The sequence below is a fragment of the Bubalus bubalis genome, chromosome 20 (genome assembly GCF_019923935.1).
Source record: "Bubalus bubalis isolate 160015118507 breed Murrah chromosome 20, NDDB_SH_1, whole genome shotgun sequence".
Lineage (NCBI taxonomy): Eukaryota > Metazoa > Chordata > Mammalia > Artiodactyla > Bovidae > Bubalus > Bubalus bubalis.
This window is the reverse complement of record NC_059176.1, coordinates 40038579-40053144: the sequence shown is the minus strand read 5'-3', so window position 1 is coordinate 40053144 and position 14566 is coordinate 40038579. Positions and strand designations below refer to the sequence as shown.

The 14566-nt window shown below is 51.8% G+C and overlaps 1 protein-coding gene across 7 annotated transcripts in view; it reads left to right on the top strand.

Moving 5' to 3' along the window:
• Positions 1-4469, top strand: part of OTUD7A (OTU deubiquitinase 7A) — a 388360-nt gene extending 383891 nt beyond the window's left edge. For all 7 annotated transcript variants that reach the window (XM_045163703.1, XM_045163707.1, XM_045163704.1 and 4 more), the window contains 3 exons: positions 1222-1336; positions 1529-1613; positions 2712-4469. In XM_045163703.1, coding sequence (XP_045019638.1) covers positions 1222-1336; positions 1529-1613; positions 2712-4157 — 1646 coding nt within the window. In that variant the 3' untranslated portion in view covers positions 4158-4469. The remainder of the gene's footprint in view (positions 1-1221; positions 1337-1528; positions 1614-2711) is intronic.
• The last annotated feature ends 10097 nt before the right edge of the window (positions 4470-14566 follow it).

The window sequence follows — 14566 nt, the reverse complement described above, 5'->3', positions numbered from 1 at the left end:
ATCTCCCAGAGTTTGCTCAAACTCGTGAGTCGATCATGCCATGCAACCATCACATCCTCTGTCTCCCCTTTCTCCTCCTGCCTTCAATCTTTCCCAGCATCAGGGTCTTTTCCAATGAATTGGCTCTTCGCATCAGGTGGCCAAAGTATTGAAGCTTCAGCTTCGGCATCAGTTCTTCCAATGAATATTCAGGGTTGATTTTCTTTAGGATTGACTGGTTTGATTTCCTTGCTGTCCAAGAGACTCTCAAGAGTCTTCTCCAGGACCACAGTTCAAAAGCATCAATTCTTCAGCATTCATCCTTCCTTATGGCCCAACTCTCACATCCGTACATGACTACTGGAAAAACCATAGCTTTGACTATACAGACCTTTGTCAGCAAAGTGATGTATCTGCTTTTTAATACTCTGTCTAGGTTTGTCATAGCTTTCCTTCCAAGGAGCAAGGGCCTTTTAATTTCATGGCTGCAGTCACCATCTGCAGTGAAGATTTTTGGAGCCCAAGAAAATAAAGTCTGTCACTGTTTCCACATCGCCGCCTTGTCCACCTACACGTTCCCTCCTCAGAAGGTTTGGTGGTCTGCTCCAGAACAGCTCACCAAAGCTCCCTCAGGCTGCTGTTCACCCTCAGGGCGCTATTACCACCTGACAGCAGAAGCTGTATGTCAGCTGTTCATCCCGCCCTCAGTATAGGCTGTGAGCTCCCTGTGGCCAAGGCCATTGTTTCCGTGGGTCCCACACAGATAGACCTGCCCAATGAGCTCATGAATGAGCAGATGGCAGGCAGCCCTCACTCCCCTTCTCTGGGCAGAGCTGGGTGGGCCTGGCCTCAAGCCCTCTCCCCACTGACCTTGCTCAGTGTACTGTCTGGCCTGGGTCCGGTCCGTAGAAAGGGCAAAAGCAGTAATAGCTTCTTTTTGTCTGCTGCCCCGGGAGGGCACCTGCCTTTTGATCCATGTCGAGGCCAAATCATGTCTCCAAACTGCTCTTTGGCATCCACAATAAAGACATTTTCTAAACTGTTAGTGGTGGTTTTGAAACCTCGGGCCTTAAGGCTCCTGCTCACGTAGAGGTCCTGTGTACACCTCCATCTGGTTTCCTTAATCACAGCAACACCTGGACTCAGTGGACTTTTCCTGTCCTCCCTAGGGGACACCGGGGCTTCGAGCCTCCGCTTCCACCCTGGGCCACGTGGCACAGGTCTCTCTCTTTTGTGTTCCAGCCGTGATCCCCCTGACGGATTCGGAGCACAAGTTGCTGCCTCTGCACTTTGCGGTGGACCCCGGGAAGGACTGGGAGTGGGGGAAAGATGACAACGATAATGCCCGGCTGGCCCAGTAAGACCCTACCCTGTGCCCCTCTCTCCCCACCAGTGCCATTCGAGGCAACCCCTGTTGCTGGGTTTCCCGGGGAGGACCTGGGCAAGGCGCCCCTGCTCCTAGTAGCTGGCTGGCTGGCTGGCCTGCTGGCAGGAGGAGTACATACGGGCGAGCTGGGGTGCATCTCACTTGCTGTTCCTCTCTCCCTAGCCTGATCCTGTCACTGGAAGCCAAGTTGAACCTTCTGCACAGCTACATGAATGTGACGTGGATCCGGATCCCCTCTGAGACCAGGGTGAGCTTGGCGCGTGCCAGGACAGACCAGCAGGCACTCTCAGTTTGGGGTGGGCAGGCAGGGTGCACCCTCCCCCACGCGGGGGCCCCCTGATGCTGGCTTCCATCCTGCCTACGGCCTGCGAAGCCCCAGCTCCAGCTGAAACACGTGTCTGTGCTCCCGTGTGCTTGCGGGTCTGGGCACAGGCATGCGCTCCGACTAGGGGAGTTTTTCTCCCCTTATTTTCTCCAGAAGGAGAGGCATAAACACACCCTCAAAATAATCTGTAGACAAGTCACAACACAAAACTCTCTCTGCCGAGATGGGAACATGATGAGCTGCCATGGAGCAGAACTAATTATAAGTCTGCGTGTTGGTCCTTGAAAAGGCAGGGAACCGGGGTGCGATTCCTCGGCACTTCCTCTTGTTCTCTCCCCCCTGGGAGGGTAGAGCTGTGAGAAAGGGGGCTGGTGCCCCACTTGCCCCCCCTCCCTCTGGTAAGACCATGCTGGCCCTGCCTCCAGATGTTAAGAATGATTTGCTTTAAGTATCTGGCTGATGTTTTTGTGCCCTCACTTTCCTGTAGTGAAATCTCAGGAAAGGGGATTTTTTTTAAAAAGCTTACAAATAATTGCCCCCCCAAGACATCAGTTTAATTAACCATAAAGTGGGGCCCATAACTAATAGTTTCTAAGTTTCCATGAAGAAGGCAAGGAGGGCAGTGCCCGGTGCACAGCCAGTAAGTACCCAGGACAAGTTGGCACTGATCAGAGTGCTTTTGTACTTCAGCCTTTACTCCTATCAAGTTTTCACAGGGCTCCCTGATGCAGGCCCTGATACCCTGTATGGCACAAGAGACAGTCAGCGGCAGTCTGGTTCCAGAGTCCAGCTGCCTGGACTACATCATGACGTGGCTGTGGGCCCCTTTCTAGGGCCCACGATGGCTGTGAAGGCAGCAACTCCGGATGGAGGATCAAGAGACTCGGGCTGGGACACAGCTCAGGCTTGGGACAGTCAGGCTGGAGGCAACACCAAGGGGCCGGGGTCTGCCTCCTGCGGAAGCAAGGGGAAGGCTGATCTCTAACCTCCTCCCTTTCCTGCCCTCCCTCTCCCCTGCAGGCTCCTCTGGCGCAGCCGGAGTCCCCGACGGCCTCCGCGGGGGAAGATGTGCAGTCCCTGGCCGACTCGCTGGACTCGGACCGAGACTCGGTGTGCAGCAACTCCAACAGCAATAACGGCAAGAACGGCAAGGACAAGGACAAGGAGAAGCAGCGCAAGGACAAGGACAAGGCCCGCGCGGACTCTGTGGCCAACAAGCTGGGCAGCTTCAGCAAGACACTGGGCATCAAGCTGAAGAAGAACATGGGCGGCCTGGGCGGCCTGGTGCACGGCAAGATGAGCCGCGCCAACTCCGCCAACGGCAAGCACGGCGACGCGCCCGAGCGCGGCAAGGAGAAGAAGGCCAAGGCGCGCAAGGGCAGCAAGGAGGAGTCGGGCGCTTCAGCCAGTACGTCGCCCTCGGAGAAGACCACGCCGTCGCCCACGGACAAGGCAGCGGGCGCGTCGCCGGCCGACAAGGGCGGCGGGCCCCGCGGCGACGCCTGGAAGTACAGCACAGACGTGAAGCTGAGCCTCAACATCCTGCGCGCCGCCATGCAGGGCGAGCGCAAGTTCATCTTCGCTGGCCTGCTGCTCACCAGCCACCGGCACCAGTTCCACGAGGAGATGATCGGTTACTACCTGACCAGCGCACAGGAGCGCTTCAGCGCCGAGCAGGAGCAGCGGCGCCGCGACGCCGCCGCCGCTGCAGCCGCCGCCGCCGCCGCTGCCTCCACGGCCAAGCGGCCGCAGCGCAGGCCTGAGGCCGAGGGCGCGCCCGGCCCCGAGCGCGCCTCACCAGGCCCGCCGGCCGGGCAGCCCACACAGCTGGTGCTCAAGCTCAAGGAGCGCCCGAGCCCGGGGCCCGGACCCAGCTCCCGGGCGGTAAGGGCGGCGGCAGGCGGTTCGGCTTCCCCAGGCCCCAGTGGCAGTGCGCGGCGCACGGGCGCCAGCGGAACGGTCCCCGGCCGTAGCCCCCCGGCGCCGGGACGCCAGAGCGTCATTCACGTGCAGGCGGCGGGCGCGCGGGACGAGCCGTGCGTCCCAGCTGTAGGAGCGCTGCGGCCGTGCGCCACGTACCCGCAGCAGAACCGCTCGCTGTCATCACAGAGCTACAGTCCGGCGCGCGCCGCCGCCTTGCGCACAGTCAACACGGTAGAGTCGCTGGCGCGTGCCGTCCCAGGAGCCCTGCCCGGGGCGGCAGGCGCGGCCGAGCCCAAGTCGCAGACCTACACCAACGGCTTCGGCGCGGCGCGCGACGGCCTGGAGTTTGCGGACGCCGACGCGCCGGCCGCGCGCTTGAACGGTGAGGGCTGCCGGGGAGGCCCGGGTGCGGGCCCAGCGCAGAGGCGCTGCCAGCGCGAGAACTGCGCGTTCTACGGGCGCGCCGAGACCGAGCACTACTGCTCGTACTGCTACCGGGAGGAGCTGCGGCGGCGGCGCGAGGCGCGCGCGGCCCGGCCCTGAGCGCACGGCTCGGCCCTACCGCCGGGCTGTCCTCTCCAAGTTGTCGGTGTCTCCTCTGCGCCCTGGTCCACCGGGAGGCCGGCGATCCTCTGTCCGTGCTGTGTACGTGTTTGGTCAAACGTTCCTAATGGTGCCTGAACCTACACTGATGCCACTCAGGTAGTAGACGGATAGGAAACAAGTCATACTGTTGGAAGTGGGTGTGCTAGCTAGCATCTGCCTCGTACCTGTGGAAACTCAATAGCCATTGCAAGGGTATTTTTGTTCCTCGATAAGAGAAATAAAGAAATTTGCAGCCCTTTGTTTTTAGAAGGGAGTGTTTTACATGCTTTTTTTTTTTTCCCCCTAACCCGGCGACTGACCTCTTCCATGTAGCGGTCACCCGCGTGCAATCATTGCCACCCAGGGTTTCAAGGCAAACGCGCGGCCCTGGGACCGCGGTGGCGGCTCTGCCTCGGGCTTCCACCTGTGCCCTTCCGGGGCCCCTGGAGGACAGGGCGCTCGGCCGCCCACTAGCGCCCTGGTGGTCTCTTTGGCCCCTTAGGAATATGCGGCTCCATCTCATAAGCGAAACCTCCTCCCACAGCCCCCGGTTCGAGCGACACTCACACTGCCATCAAAGCCACGGGCGTCTGTAGGCTGGGCACGGGACAAGCTACCTCGCGGGGCGCGGTGATGTGTAGCGGTCACTCCCGGTGCGGGGCAGCTCAGGTGACAGGAGCTTTCCAAAGACACCATGGGGCCCGAGGGCAAGGTTCCGAACTCACGATTTGGAGTTGCCCATATATGAGCAAAGATGACAGCCTGTTCACATTTTTCCTTCGAAGACCCTTCCCCAGTGAACTGTCGCCGGAGGGGCCCCTCGGAAGCGACCATCAGTGCCCCAGGAGAGAGGCGAGGACTTGACTTTGCGGTCACTGTTTAACCCCTCTCTAGGCCGCCCTGAAACGCGGCCCGCCCCTCTTTCCAGAGGGCAGGGACTGAGGGCCGCGGGGAAGGAAGCCCACCCCGACCTCCACCCGCATCTGTCTGGGATCAGCCAGGTGGAGGCGCGCCGCTCCCTTCCGGGTCCCCTCCGCACGGTGGCTCCAGAACACGTTAGGGGCAGCCCCATCCCTGAGCGGTCCCTATATTGGTGCCTCCTTACATTTCTTGAGGGAAAAAAAAAAAAAAAATGTGTCCTTAGCTACCCTGTTCTGAGCAGCAATATGCAGCGTCTTCCTTCCAAGATTACCTCTGGAGAATACCGTTCTTGGTCAAGGACACTGAGGCGTTAAACCTGCCTCTCTAAGGAAATACCTTGTTTCCAAGAAATACAGAAATGATGAGTGAAATCCTCACTAGCAAAAGAATCCTTTAAAACCTGTGAGAGCCTTAGAATAGCCTCTAATAATCCCAAGAAAGAGAGAAAGTGCCCCGCTTCGCTGGGGGTGTATCTAAAGAAAACACGGGAGGCAGATCATCTCTTCATTGGAGCCAGCTTCTCCTTCTCCAGAAAGGATGCTTTTCCCCGACATAAAGAGCAGCAAAAAAAAAAAAAAAAAGATTTTTTTTTTACTTGTTTGAATTATTATAATAAACTAATTTGAATATCTCCTGTGAGTAACTCATTTTTGTTTTTAATTATCCACAGCAGGTGGAGTTTTCAGTCATTTATTCAAGTTTTACATAAGTGGTTCTTTAAAATTATTTATTAAATAGGATGTTAAATTTTTTGGAAGTTTTACTTTTCATGCTAAACAATACTTTCAATGTGTGGTAATCACTAACATTCATGACCCTCATATTACTGGGGTTTCTTTTGTTAAAAGAAAAAAAAAGCAGTTTTTAAAAAAATCTCTCATCAAGAGGGTTTGTGGCAGCTTTTTGAACTGATTCTTCACATCATGCTGACCAACTGCTTTGCCATCCAAAGCTGTGAGGTCACAGGAAATAAATACTGCTTCACGTGTAGACGCCGGCTCCTGCCCTGCATCTCACAGAAGGTGGAACAGCCAGCTTGGAAAGTGCTTTCCTGTGCATTCATAAACCAAACACATAGGCACAGCAAGTCAAGGCAGAAAGTAACCTCGTGTTTGTTTTTGAATTTTTTAACATGAAAACAGCCAAACAGAAATTTCCAAAACTGGCTATGCAAATATTTTATCTTTCTCATGCTGTCTGCCAGGTTAAAAAAAAAAAAAAACAAAAGCAAAACAGGAAAAAAAAAAAAAAGGCAAACCAAGAGTTAAAACAGTCTATTTGTAAAAGGAGAGGAAGAGCTAGGCATTGTACTATTATAAAAAACCAGTGATCTGTTCTAGCTCCTCGAATTTCAGTCACCTCTACCCCACCCCCATCTGACATATGTGCCATAAATAAGAGCCTGAGATCCAACCCCAACCCTAGCCCCCAGGCTCCTCCTCTCCCCCCAGAGTAGACGACCCCCTGTCTCTCCATGTGGTCACTAGCCACTCCATGTGCAGAGCACCTGTGGGTGTCGCTCCCTGGTGGGGGACACTATGCCCTTGGTCAGCATTGTTTACAAACAGCCATTTCCTCTTGTGAGAGATCTGGATCTATCCTTCCTCTAAACAGTGTTAAAAACAGAGACCCCACTGTTGCGCTAAATGTGACGGTCCAGCCCCTCCGTGTTCACAAGAGCTTTACCCCTCATCCCTGGCCAGACATCTCTTAGACCAAATGAATTCATCAGGCTGCGAGAACCATTAGAAACAGCTGTGTTTTTCACATGTGGGTCAAGAGATCCCTTAATGTCCTTCTGTGACCTGGGGGCCCTTGGTGGAGCGGGGGGAAAGGAAGTGGGGTGGGGCACTAGAGAAAAGCCAGCCAGTCTATATTCTAGAAAGAAAAAACAGCCAGTCTATATTCTAGAAAGGCCATGAGCCCCACCAGGGCACAGGTCCTGGACGCAGACAGTCCCACCTGTGAGTTGTCTTCCCCTCCAACCTGGTCTGGCCAAACTTCCCTTTCTGGGAATGTTGGATGTCTCGACGTGACAGCAAAATTCCAGAAGGAAGCCCAGATACTTCTAAACCCCAGTGGAGGTTATCTCAGTCATTTGCTTCACACTTTCTGCATCTGCGTGACCTGGGTATATAATTTTTTAAAACTAATATATTGTGAAAGGAAGGCGTTTTTAAGTGTATTCTGTTTGTAGATTTTATGCTATGTTGATATTTTACAAGCCAAGTTTAAACTGTACTATAGAAATTATTTTTATATTATTTTCAGAATATGCCACAGAGCAATATTTTGCACCCTTATATTGTCACGGGGTTGTCCCCTTGGAGGGCTAAATTTAGGTTGGGTAGGGCTCCGGTGTGGACTCTGGGGGATGAAACACTTTCTGCTATTTGTTCACATCTGATCTGAAAGTGGAACTCTGTGAATGTCTCTTCCTTTTTCCATGGAAAGCTTGATTCATTTCCTGTTCCTGGATTTTGGTACTGCACCTTTCCTCTTAAATGAATACTTTCTATTCACTAAGTTACCGTGGACTTTTTTCTTACCTATCACCACCCAGTAGCTCCAGTGGTGTTCTGAAAAGTTGGGATGTATTACTTTACAAACTTCATGTTTTCCAAAGTCATTTGATGTATTAATTCTGGTAGCATACCGTCAGGAATTTAGTGACTCAAGATAGAGGGGCACACCTCGGGGTGTGAAATGTTCCTGGTAGTACCCACTGTCTTTGAGGCGGGGTCATGGCTACATGATTCTCACCCACTTGCTTAGCAATCATGAGCTTATTTTGCAGACTATTTTGCAGAAATAAACTTAACTGATCAAAACATATTTCACGTTAGTTAAGGAAAAAAGGGCTGTACCCATCAATGGTGGGAAATTTGTGCGAGGTTAAAAAAAAAAAAAAAAAAGGCTTTGCCAAACCATGTGTTTTATTCTCTGTCTTTTATGTTTACAAGAGATGTGGAGTAACGTGCATTTGGGACGGTTTCCTTCTTTAGGATTTGAGTCAGTTTTCCGCATTGTGGTGTGGACTTTACAAATTAAGTTCCTCGAGTGCTTTTTTCTTTTTCTTTCTTCCAATGCTTCTAATAAATAAGAAGAGAACATGTGTCATGGCTCATCACGCCCTGCCTCATCAGACCTTGGCTGCTCTGACATTGCCTCCATCCACAGTCTGATTCTGCTGTCACCTGAGCGCAGGCATGTTCAGGAAAGGACCCTGCAGAGATTGGCACCCCTGACACCAGGGAACAGGTGCCCCCTTCGAAAAAGCCTTAAAGTGGTGGCTCTCTGGAGACCTCCGGGCCACACCTTGCACTTCAGTCCTAACTGTAAACTCTCTTTGCTGCTGGCTGCTTTGATGGGGGGCTCCAGGGTAATGAGGGGCACCCAGCTTCATTCTTGTTTCAGTCACACTCTCCAGTGGGGGTCCTGGTTCCCTAGAGCATGGTTCTAATGATGGGTCTGCTGACACGGGGGTGAGTCTAGGACTCTTCATCCCAAGCACCCCTCAGATGAGAAAAGTTTCATGATTGTTCTGAGCAATGTGCCACACTGTCTGTTCACAGTTATGCTGGTGGCTTTGTTCCCCCAAACCAGTGCTTTCTCCCAGCAGAGAATAGAGAGGGGGCTGCCCTCCATGGACCCCTCGGGAATAAACGTGTGTGTAGTTTGTGCAGCATCAAGATGCCAAGGCCCCCCTGCCCCAGCTGACTTGGTACATACATCACCCAAGGAGTAGCATAGAAACTAGAATCTCTAAACAAGGCTAGCAATATTACTATTTCTGTTTATTTTGCAAAATAATTTGCTGAAATTTTCAGTTTTGCTACTTGATTGCAAAAACAAAGTTCTACCAACCCTAATTAGTGTACACAAAGTGCCCATTGCTTATCCTTTTTCATTCTTTCAAGAAAACATCTCAAGGGTACACATAGACATACACACACTCAGTTCTTTAACATAGGATAGGGGTTACCATATCTTGAATATGCTCAAGACGAAAGTAGCCCATTTATTTTAAAGAGGATAAATTAGTGGAGCCAGTTCCTTGAGAACGTCTATGATAGCACAGACACTGAAAGGTGACTTTAAATGAAGGGACAACCAGGTCCCTACAAAGACCACTCCCACCCCCGTACTCCCCCCAACCTCTGCACCAATGACCCAAGCCTGCCTCAGGGCCTTAGCACATGCCCTTCTGCCTGGCATGTCCTCCGCTACACCCATTCTCAGGCACATGTCTCACCCTTCACTACCTGCCAGTCTTTGCACCAATGTCACCTCTCAAGGAGACCTTCCCTGACTTCTTTAATAAGCCAACACATCCCACCCTCCTGCTGCCCATTTATCGCCATTTGAAGGCTGCAAGTGAATTATCCATTCGTTCATTCACTGTATGCCTCCCTCCAGCTCCACAGCATGTGAGCCCCATGTGGGCAGGAATTTTTGGTATGTTTTGCTCATTGCTGTACCCCTGCTGCCTACAACAGCACCTGATACATATTGGATGCTGGAGAAATACTTGTTGAAAAACGGAAATGAAATCAATCATTTGACAGCTGTTAAGAACCTTACAAGTATCCGTTTCAGCCTTTATCAAATAGAGAGTCTATTCTTGCCCCTAAATGGGGAGAATTTTAGCTGATAAGGCAGCCTGTGGTTCATGAACACCAGATGCGGCAGTGAGCACCAGACCTGATGGTGGGAAGTATGCCATGTAAAAACGCCTGCCCCGGTGGCCCTCCCTCACAGAGAAGGGACTCTGCTGTTTACAGAGGACCCTTTGGGATAGGCCGAGGTGGGGACAGTTTCCTCTAGGGCAGCTCTCATGATCATGCCCCCTCCGTGAGGTCATCGTGGGCCTGGACCATTCTGGAGAGGCCCTTATAATGGGTCCTTAGGACGCCGTGCCTTCCATGTCTCCAGGGAGACAGGCCTGCCTTCCTTCCTAGAGCAAACTCAGTGGCAGCAGATGATTCAGCCAGGAAAGGGAGACAGCCCGAGCACTAGCAGGATGCATTCTCATGTCACCAGAAGCAGGCCTGCAGAAGAAGGAGACGAAGGGGACTGTACTGACAAAGTTGGGGGCCCCCAGTTGCCCCCTCGGTCATGGGTATGTCTGTGATGCAAGGGGCACAGCCCAGCCATTGCAGAGCCAAGCAACACAAAATCCTTGGGCCCGGCTCCCAGGTGGCCCCACCCGCAGGTGGGGGAGGGAGGCCTCCCCTTCCGCACTATCTGTCCTCTCCTGGCTGATCTTCCCACATACCTGACCTTGGCGTTTACTTCTAGGTCCTTTGGCCAAATGTGTTTTCCTCTAAGAGTTGTTGGCAAAATACTGTTACAAGCTTCTTATAGGACCCTTGTCCTACTGTGGCCTGGTTAAAAAGCCTTTGTCCTTCTCTCCTTTCCCATCTGTGGTTTTGATGCCATTTCTCTGGGTGCCATACTTTAGGGTCCCTCATTTTGGGGGGGGAGAGCTCCCTCATAGCCCTCACTCGGCAGCTGCCCAGCAGATGGTGAGTGGGCCCACACAGGTGTGTCCCTCTGCTTGAATTGCCAAATAAACAGGCTTCCTCTCACTGCTGCCCTGACAGATGGGGCAGGATGAGGGGGTGGTCCTGCCAGTCCTCAGAGACGGCAAGCTTGCCAGGGCTGCCCCCTCGGACCTCGCAAATTTGTCTCCAAGGCAGGAGAGCCCTGCAGCCCATCCAGTTTTTCCCACCTACCTGGAGTGGAATCCAAACACCTGCCTTGGAGTGATGATTTGGCAGGTGGGGGTGGGGCAGCTTGTCCCATTAACTTGTGACCAAAACTAGAGCACGGCTGGAGACGGGCCATGGCCCGAAGTCCAGGAGGCAAACACCACCTCCCAGAGCCAGTCATCATTCAACATCCTGAGCAAGCCCCGGGCCCTCCACCAGCCACGGAGCCCTTAGAACCACAAGGGTCTTCCCTGGGTCTCCACTCGGAGCCTGAACCCCGTCCACCCTCAGCTCTGACCAGCGGTCTCATTTAACGATGGGTGTTGATGTGTAATTGCTTGGTTTCCTCCCATGTGCACTGGCAAGTGAATGTAGTTTCTCCGTCTCTTTCCCTGCCTTTTTTCTTTCACAGGTTCATTTGACTGATTTGGGGATGAGATACATTACTTTGTTTCCCCGGTTTACTTATTACCAAGGACGAAAGAAAACACTGAGGCAGAAAGGGGTCAGAAACCTTGTTACCTTGACCAAGTCGTCCTGGGCCCCTTTCTACCTGCAAGTGTTCCTTCCGATTCAATGCAAATATTCTTTTCCATCTTGGTCCATCCTTGGAGAAGCAACCCATTGTAAGAGCTTGTCTTTGGTGGTTGGGTTGTTACTTTGTAAAGTATTAAAGCACTAAACCAATTTTTGCAATATGTAGTAAATCTTGCTTTCATTTTGGAAAACTTCCAGTAATGACTACTACTGCACTTTTTATAGAAAAACTGTATTTCATTTCTTTCTTTTATGAAAGATTATTTCAAGTAACAATAGCTCTGTAATCTGTGTGATACGGCTTCTCCATTACTTGACACGGAGAGAAGCTTTGATGCCTACTCAATAAAATTAACATGTTTGTAAAGCACTGGCTGGTCCAATTATTTACCCAATCCTGTGTCCCTGGCAATACATCATCTAAGAAAAGCTTTTGGCTCAGATGAAGAGGATTCTAACAGGCATCCATCCTCACCCAAATTTAAGAGTTCTTCCAATCAGAAGAGTTGTAAAACAAGCAGTTTTATTTCGTGAGACAAAGGTTTCTGTCAATGGTCAGGACACTGTCTGTCAGAAAACAATAGAACTTCTGTAAATGTGTGTTTGCCAGACATCAGCAAGAGGGCAACTGGGAGGGCAAGAGAATGAGAGGATTTTATGGTGGGGTTTTATTTGTGCATGTTTTTCTGTTCAGGAGAGGCACGTGTCTGTAAAAGAAAGTAAGTGGGCTTTCCAGAGGCTCAGATGAGGTCCAGGGCTGCAGGCCTGTCCCAGGCAGGTGATGGGCCCCCGGAACAATCAAAGCTATGTGCCTCTGGGTGCTGGAATGGGGGCAGTGGTGGCGGTGGTGGCCACTGTGCTCTGCATCAGGCATGTTCTAGGCTTCATCAGATTCTATCCCTGTGAATTAGATGTCAAAATCCCCATTGTGTAGACAAGAAGTGAAATTTGGCGAGGTAAGTGGTGAAACCAAGATTCCAGCTCCAATTTGCCTGATGGAAGAACCCGAGCTCCAAGCTGCAGGGCCTCCCAGGAGCATCTCCCAGCCTGTCCAGTGGGTCGACTTGACCTACAAGTCTTCTCGCTTGGAGAGTGTGGGTGACATGGTTGGGGAAGGAGAGGAAAGATGCTTGGCTGGGGTAAGATGTGCCAAGATGTAAGATGTGCTGTGGTCCTGGGGTCAGTGTCCGGCCAGGTCTCCACCTTCCGTTTCTGGCTCAGACATTCTTCTCAGCTAGAAAATGGTAGACTGTGCTTAGGTATTGCAGGACAGGTGGCAAATCCCAGACAAAAGGCACACTCCTCCACCAGCAGCTTCGAGAGGTACTTAAAAGGCTGTACAGGATGGCAGGAGCCCTGCACAGTAAGAAAGAAAGCCTGGCCCCTAAGTTTCAATGACCTTGAGAAAGACATCTCACCTTCCCGGGTCCCTGTTTTCTATAAAATTTCAGTATATTCTGAAAATTATTTTTTTTAATTTAAATTTATTTATTTTAATTAGAGGCTAATTACTTTACAATATTGTATTGGTTTTGCCATACATCAACATGAATCTGCCGTACAACCATACAACACAGGTGTACACGTGTTCCCAATCCTGAACCCCTCTCCCACCTCCTTCCCCATACCATCGCTCTGGGTCATCCCAGTGCACCAGCCCCAAGCATCCTGTATCCTGCATCGAACCTGGACTGGCGATTCATTTCTTAGATGATATTATACATGTTGCAATGCCATTCTCCCAAATCATCCCCCACCTCCCTCTCCCACAGAGTCCAAAAGACTGTTCTATACATCTGTGTCTCTTTTGCTGTCTCACATACAGGGACATTAGGGACCTGAGGGAAGGTTCTATGTCCCCAGCAAGTCCTGGAATACGTGTATCATTTAGGAAAATAGAAACCATATCAGTTATCTTTACAGAGAGAATATGAGGACTTGGTTGAAGAGGGATCAGAAGACCAAAAAAAAACACAAAAAGGGCCCATAGAGGTCACACAGAGAGAGTGCAGCTCATCACAGGGCTGGGGGCAAAGCCCAGGGGCCAGGTGGTTACAAGCTACAACCTGAGAGGTGGGGGGTGCCCAGGGCAGAACACAGGCCTCTGAGAAGGGGGCGCTGGTGTCTTGAGGGGGACACAGTACGGCAGGACCTTCCATGTGGGGGATATGTAGCTGGAACAAACTGCAGCTGGCAAGTGGTGAACTATTGCCAGGACAGCGCTAAGAGGTACTGGAAGCAAAAGAAAAGAGGACGTCCTGTGTGTGTGTGCGCATGTGTGCGTGCACACTCAGAGGCACATGTGCATGTACGCATGTGTGTGTGTGCACATATACACGTATTTTCTGTATACACACATGTGCACAGACACCAAGAAAGGGGGAAAACAAGAAGAGACACGTCCACCAAGCCTGTGTCTGTCACTCGTCAGGGCCCATGGTTGGCATTCCTGACTTCCTTCTTCCAGGATCAGTCGTTTCCTTTGCCCTCAGCCAAAACCTCAGCTTGTTGGGATCTTTCATTTCTAATGAAATAACCCAAACTTTCATCCCCGAAAGGTCTGAATCATCACAGCCCTCTTTCGGGTGCTGTAGTTGACCATTAACTTTTATTGGGGGACATGGATATAATAAAACACACCCCCAAGAGTCCCGTAAATGTCACAGATCAACCCTTCTGTGTAGCAGCAGCTCTGCTTTTCCTTGATAATTAGAGTTCATCACCAGTGAAACAGCAGCTCCCTTCTCTGAGTTGAGGCAGTGGCCTGAGAAGCCACTGGCCAGGTCTCAGTCTCCAGTCCAGTGACACCACACAGCCCCTGGGGGAGCCCCTTCCTCCCTGGGAATGGGGACCTACAACCCCTAGAGCTCAGGATGGGGGGCAGGAAGCACAGTTCTTGGTTACAAGACAAAATGGTGACAAGAGCCACTCCCACTCCCAGATCGTATGTGCTGGCCAAGGAACAGACCCCACCATATGGCCATCACCGATTCAAATCATCTGGTCCATTCTGGTCTGAGCTCGTGCCTTTCGGGGAGCTGGCTCCCTGCTGGCACCATTGCTCAACTTCCCGTGGGCCATTCCAGGCTCCATCAGGCCTGCTGCTGCTGGGTCAGCTAGACACACAGTGAGTGAAGCCCCTGTGCGTGATCCCGTCACCATGAAGCTGAACTTCGTCTCCAAAAGCAACACTGT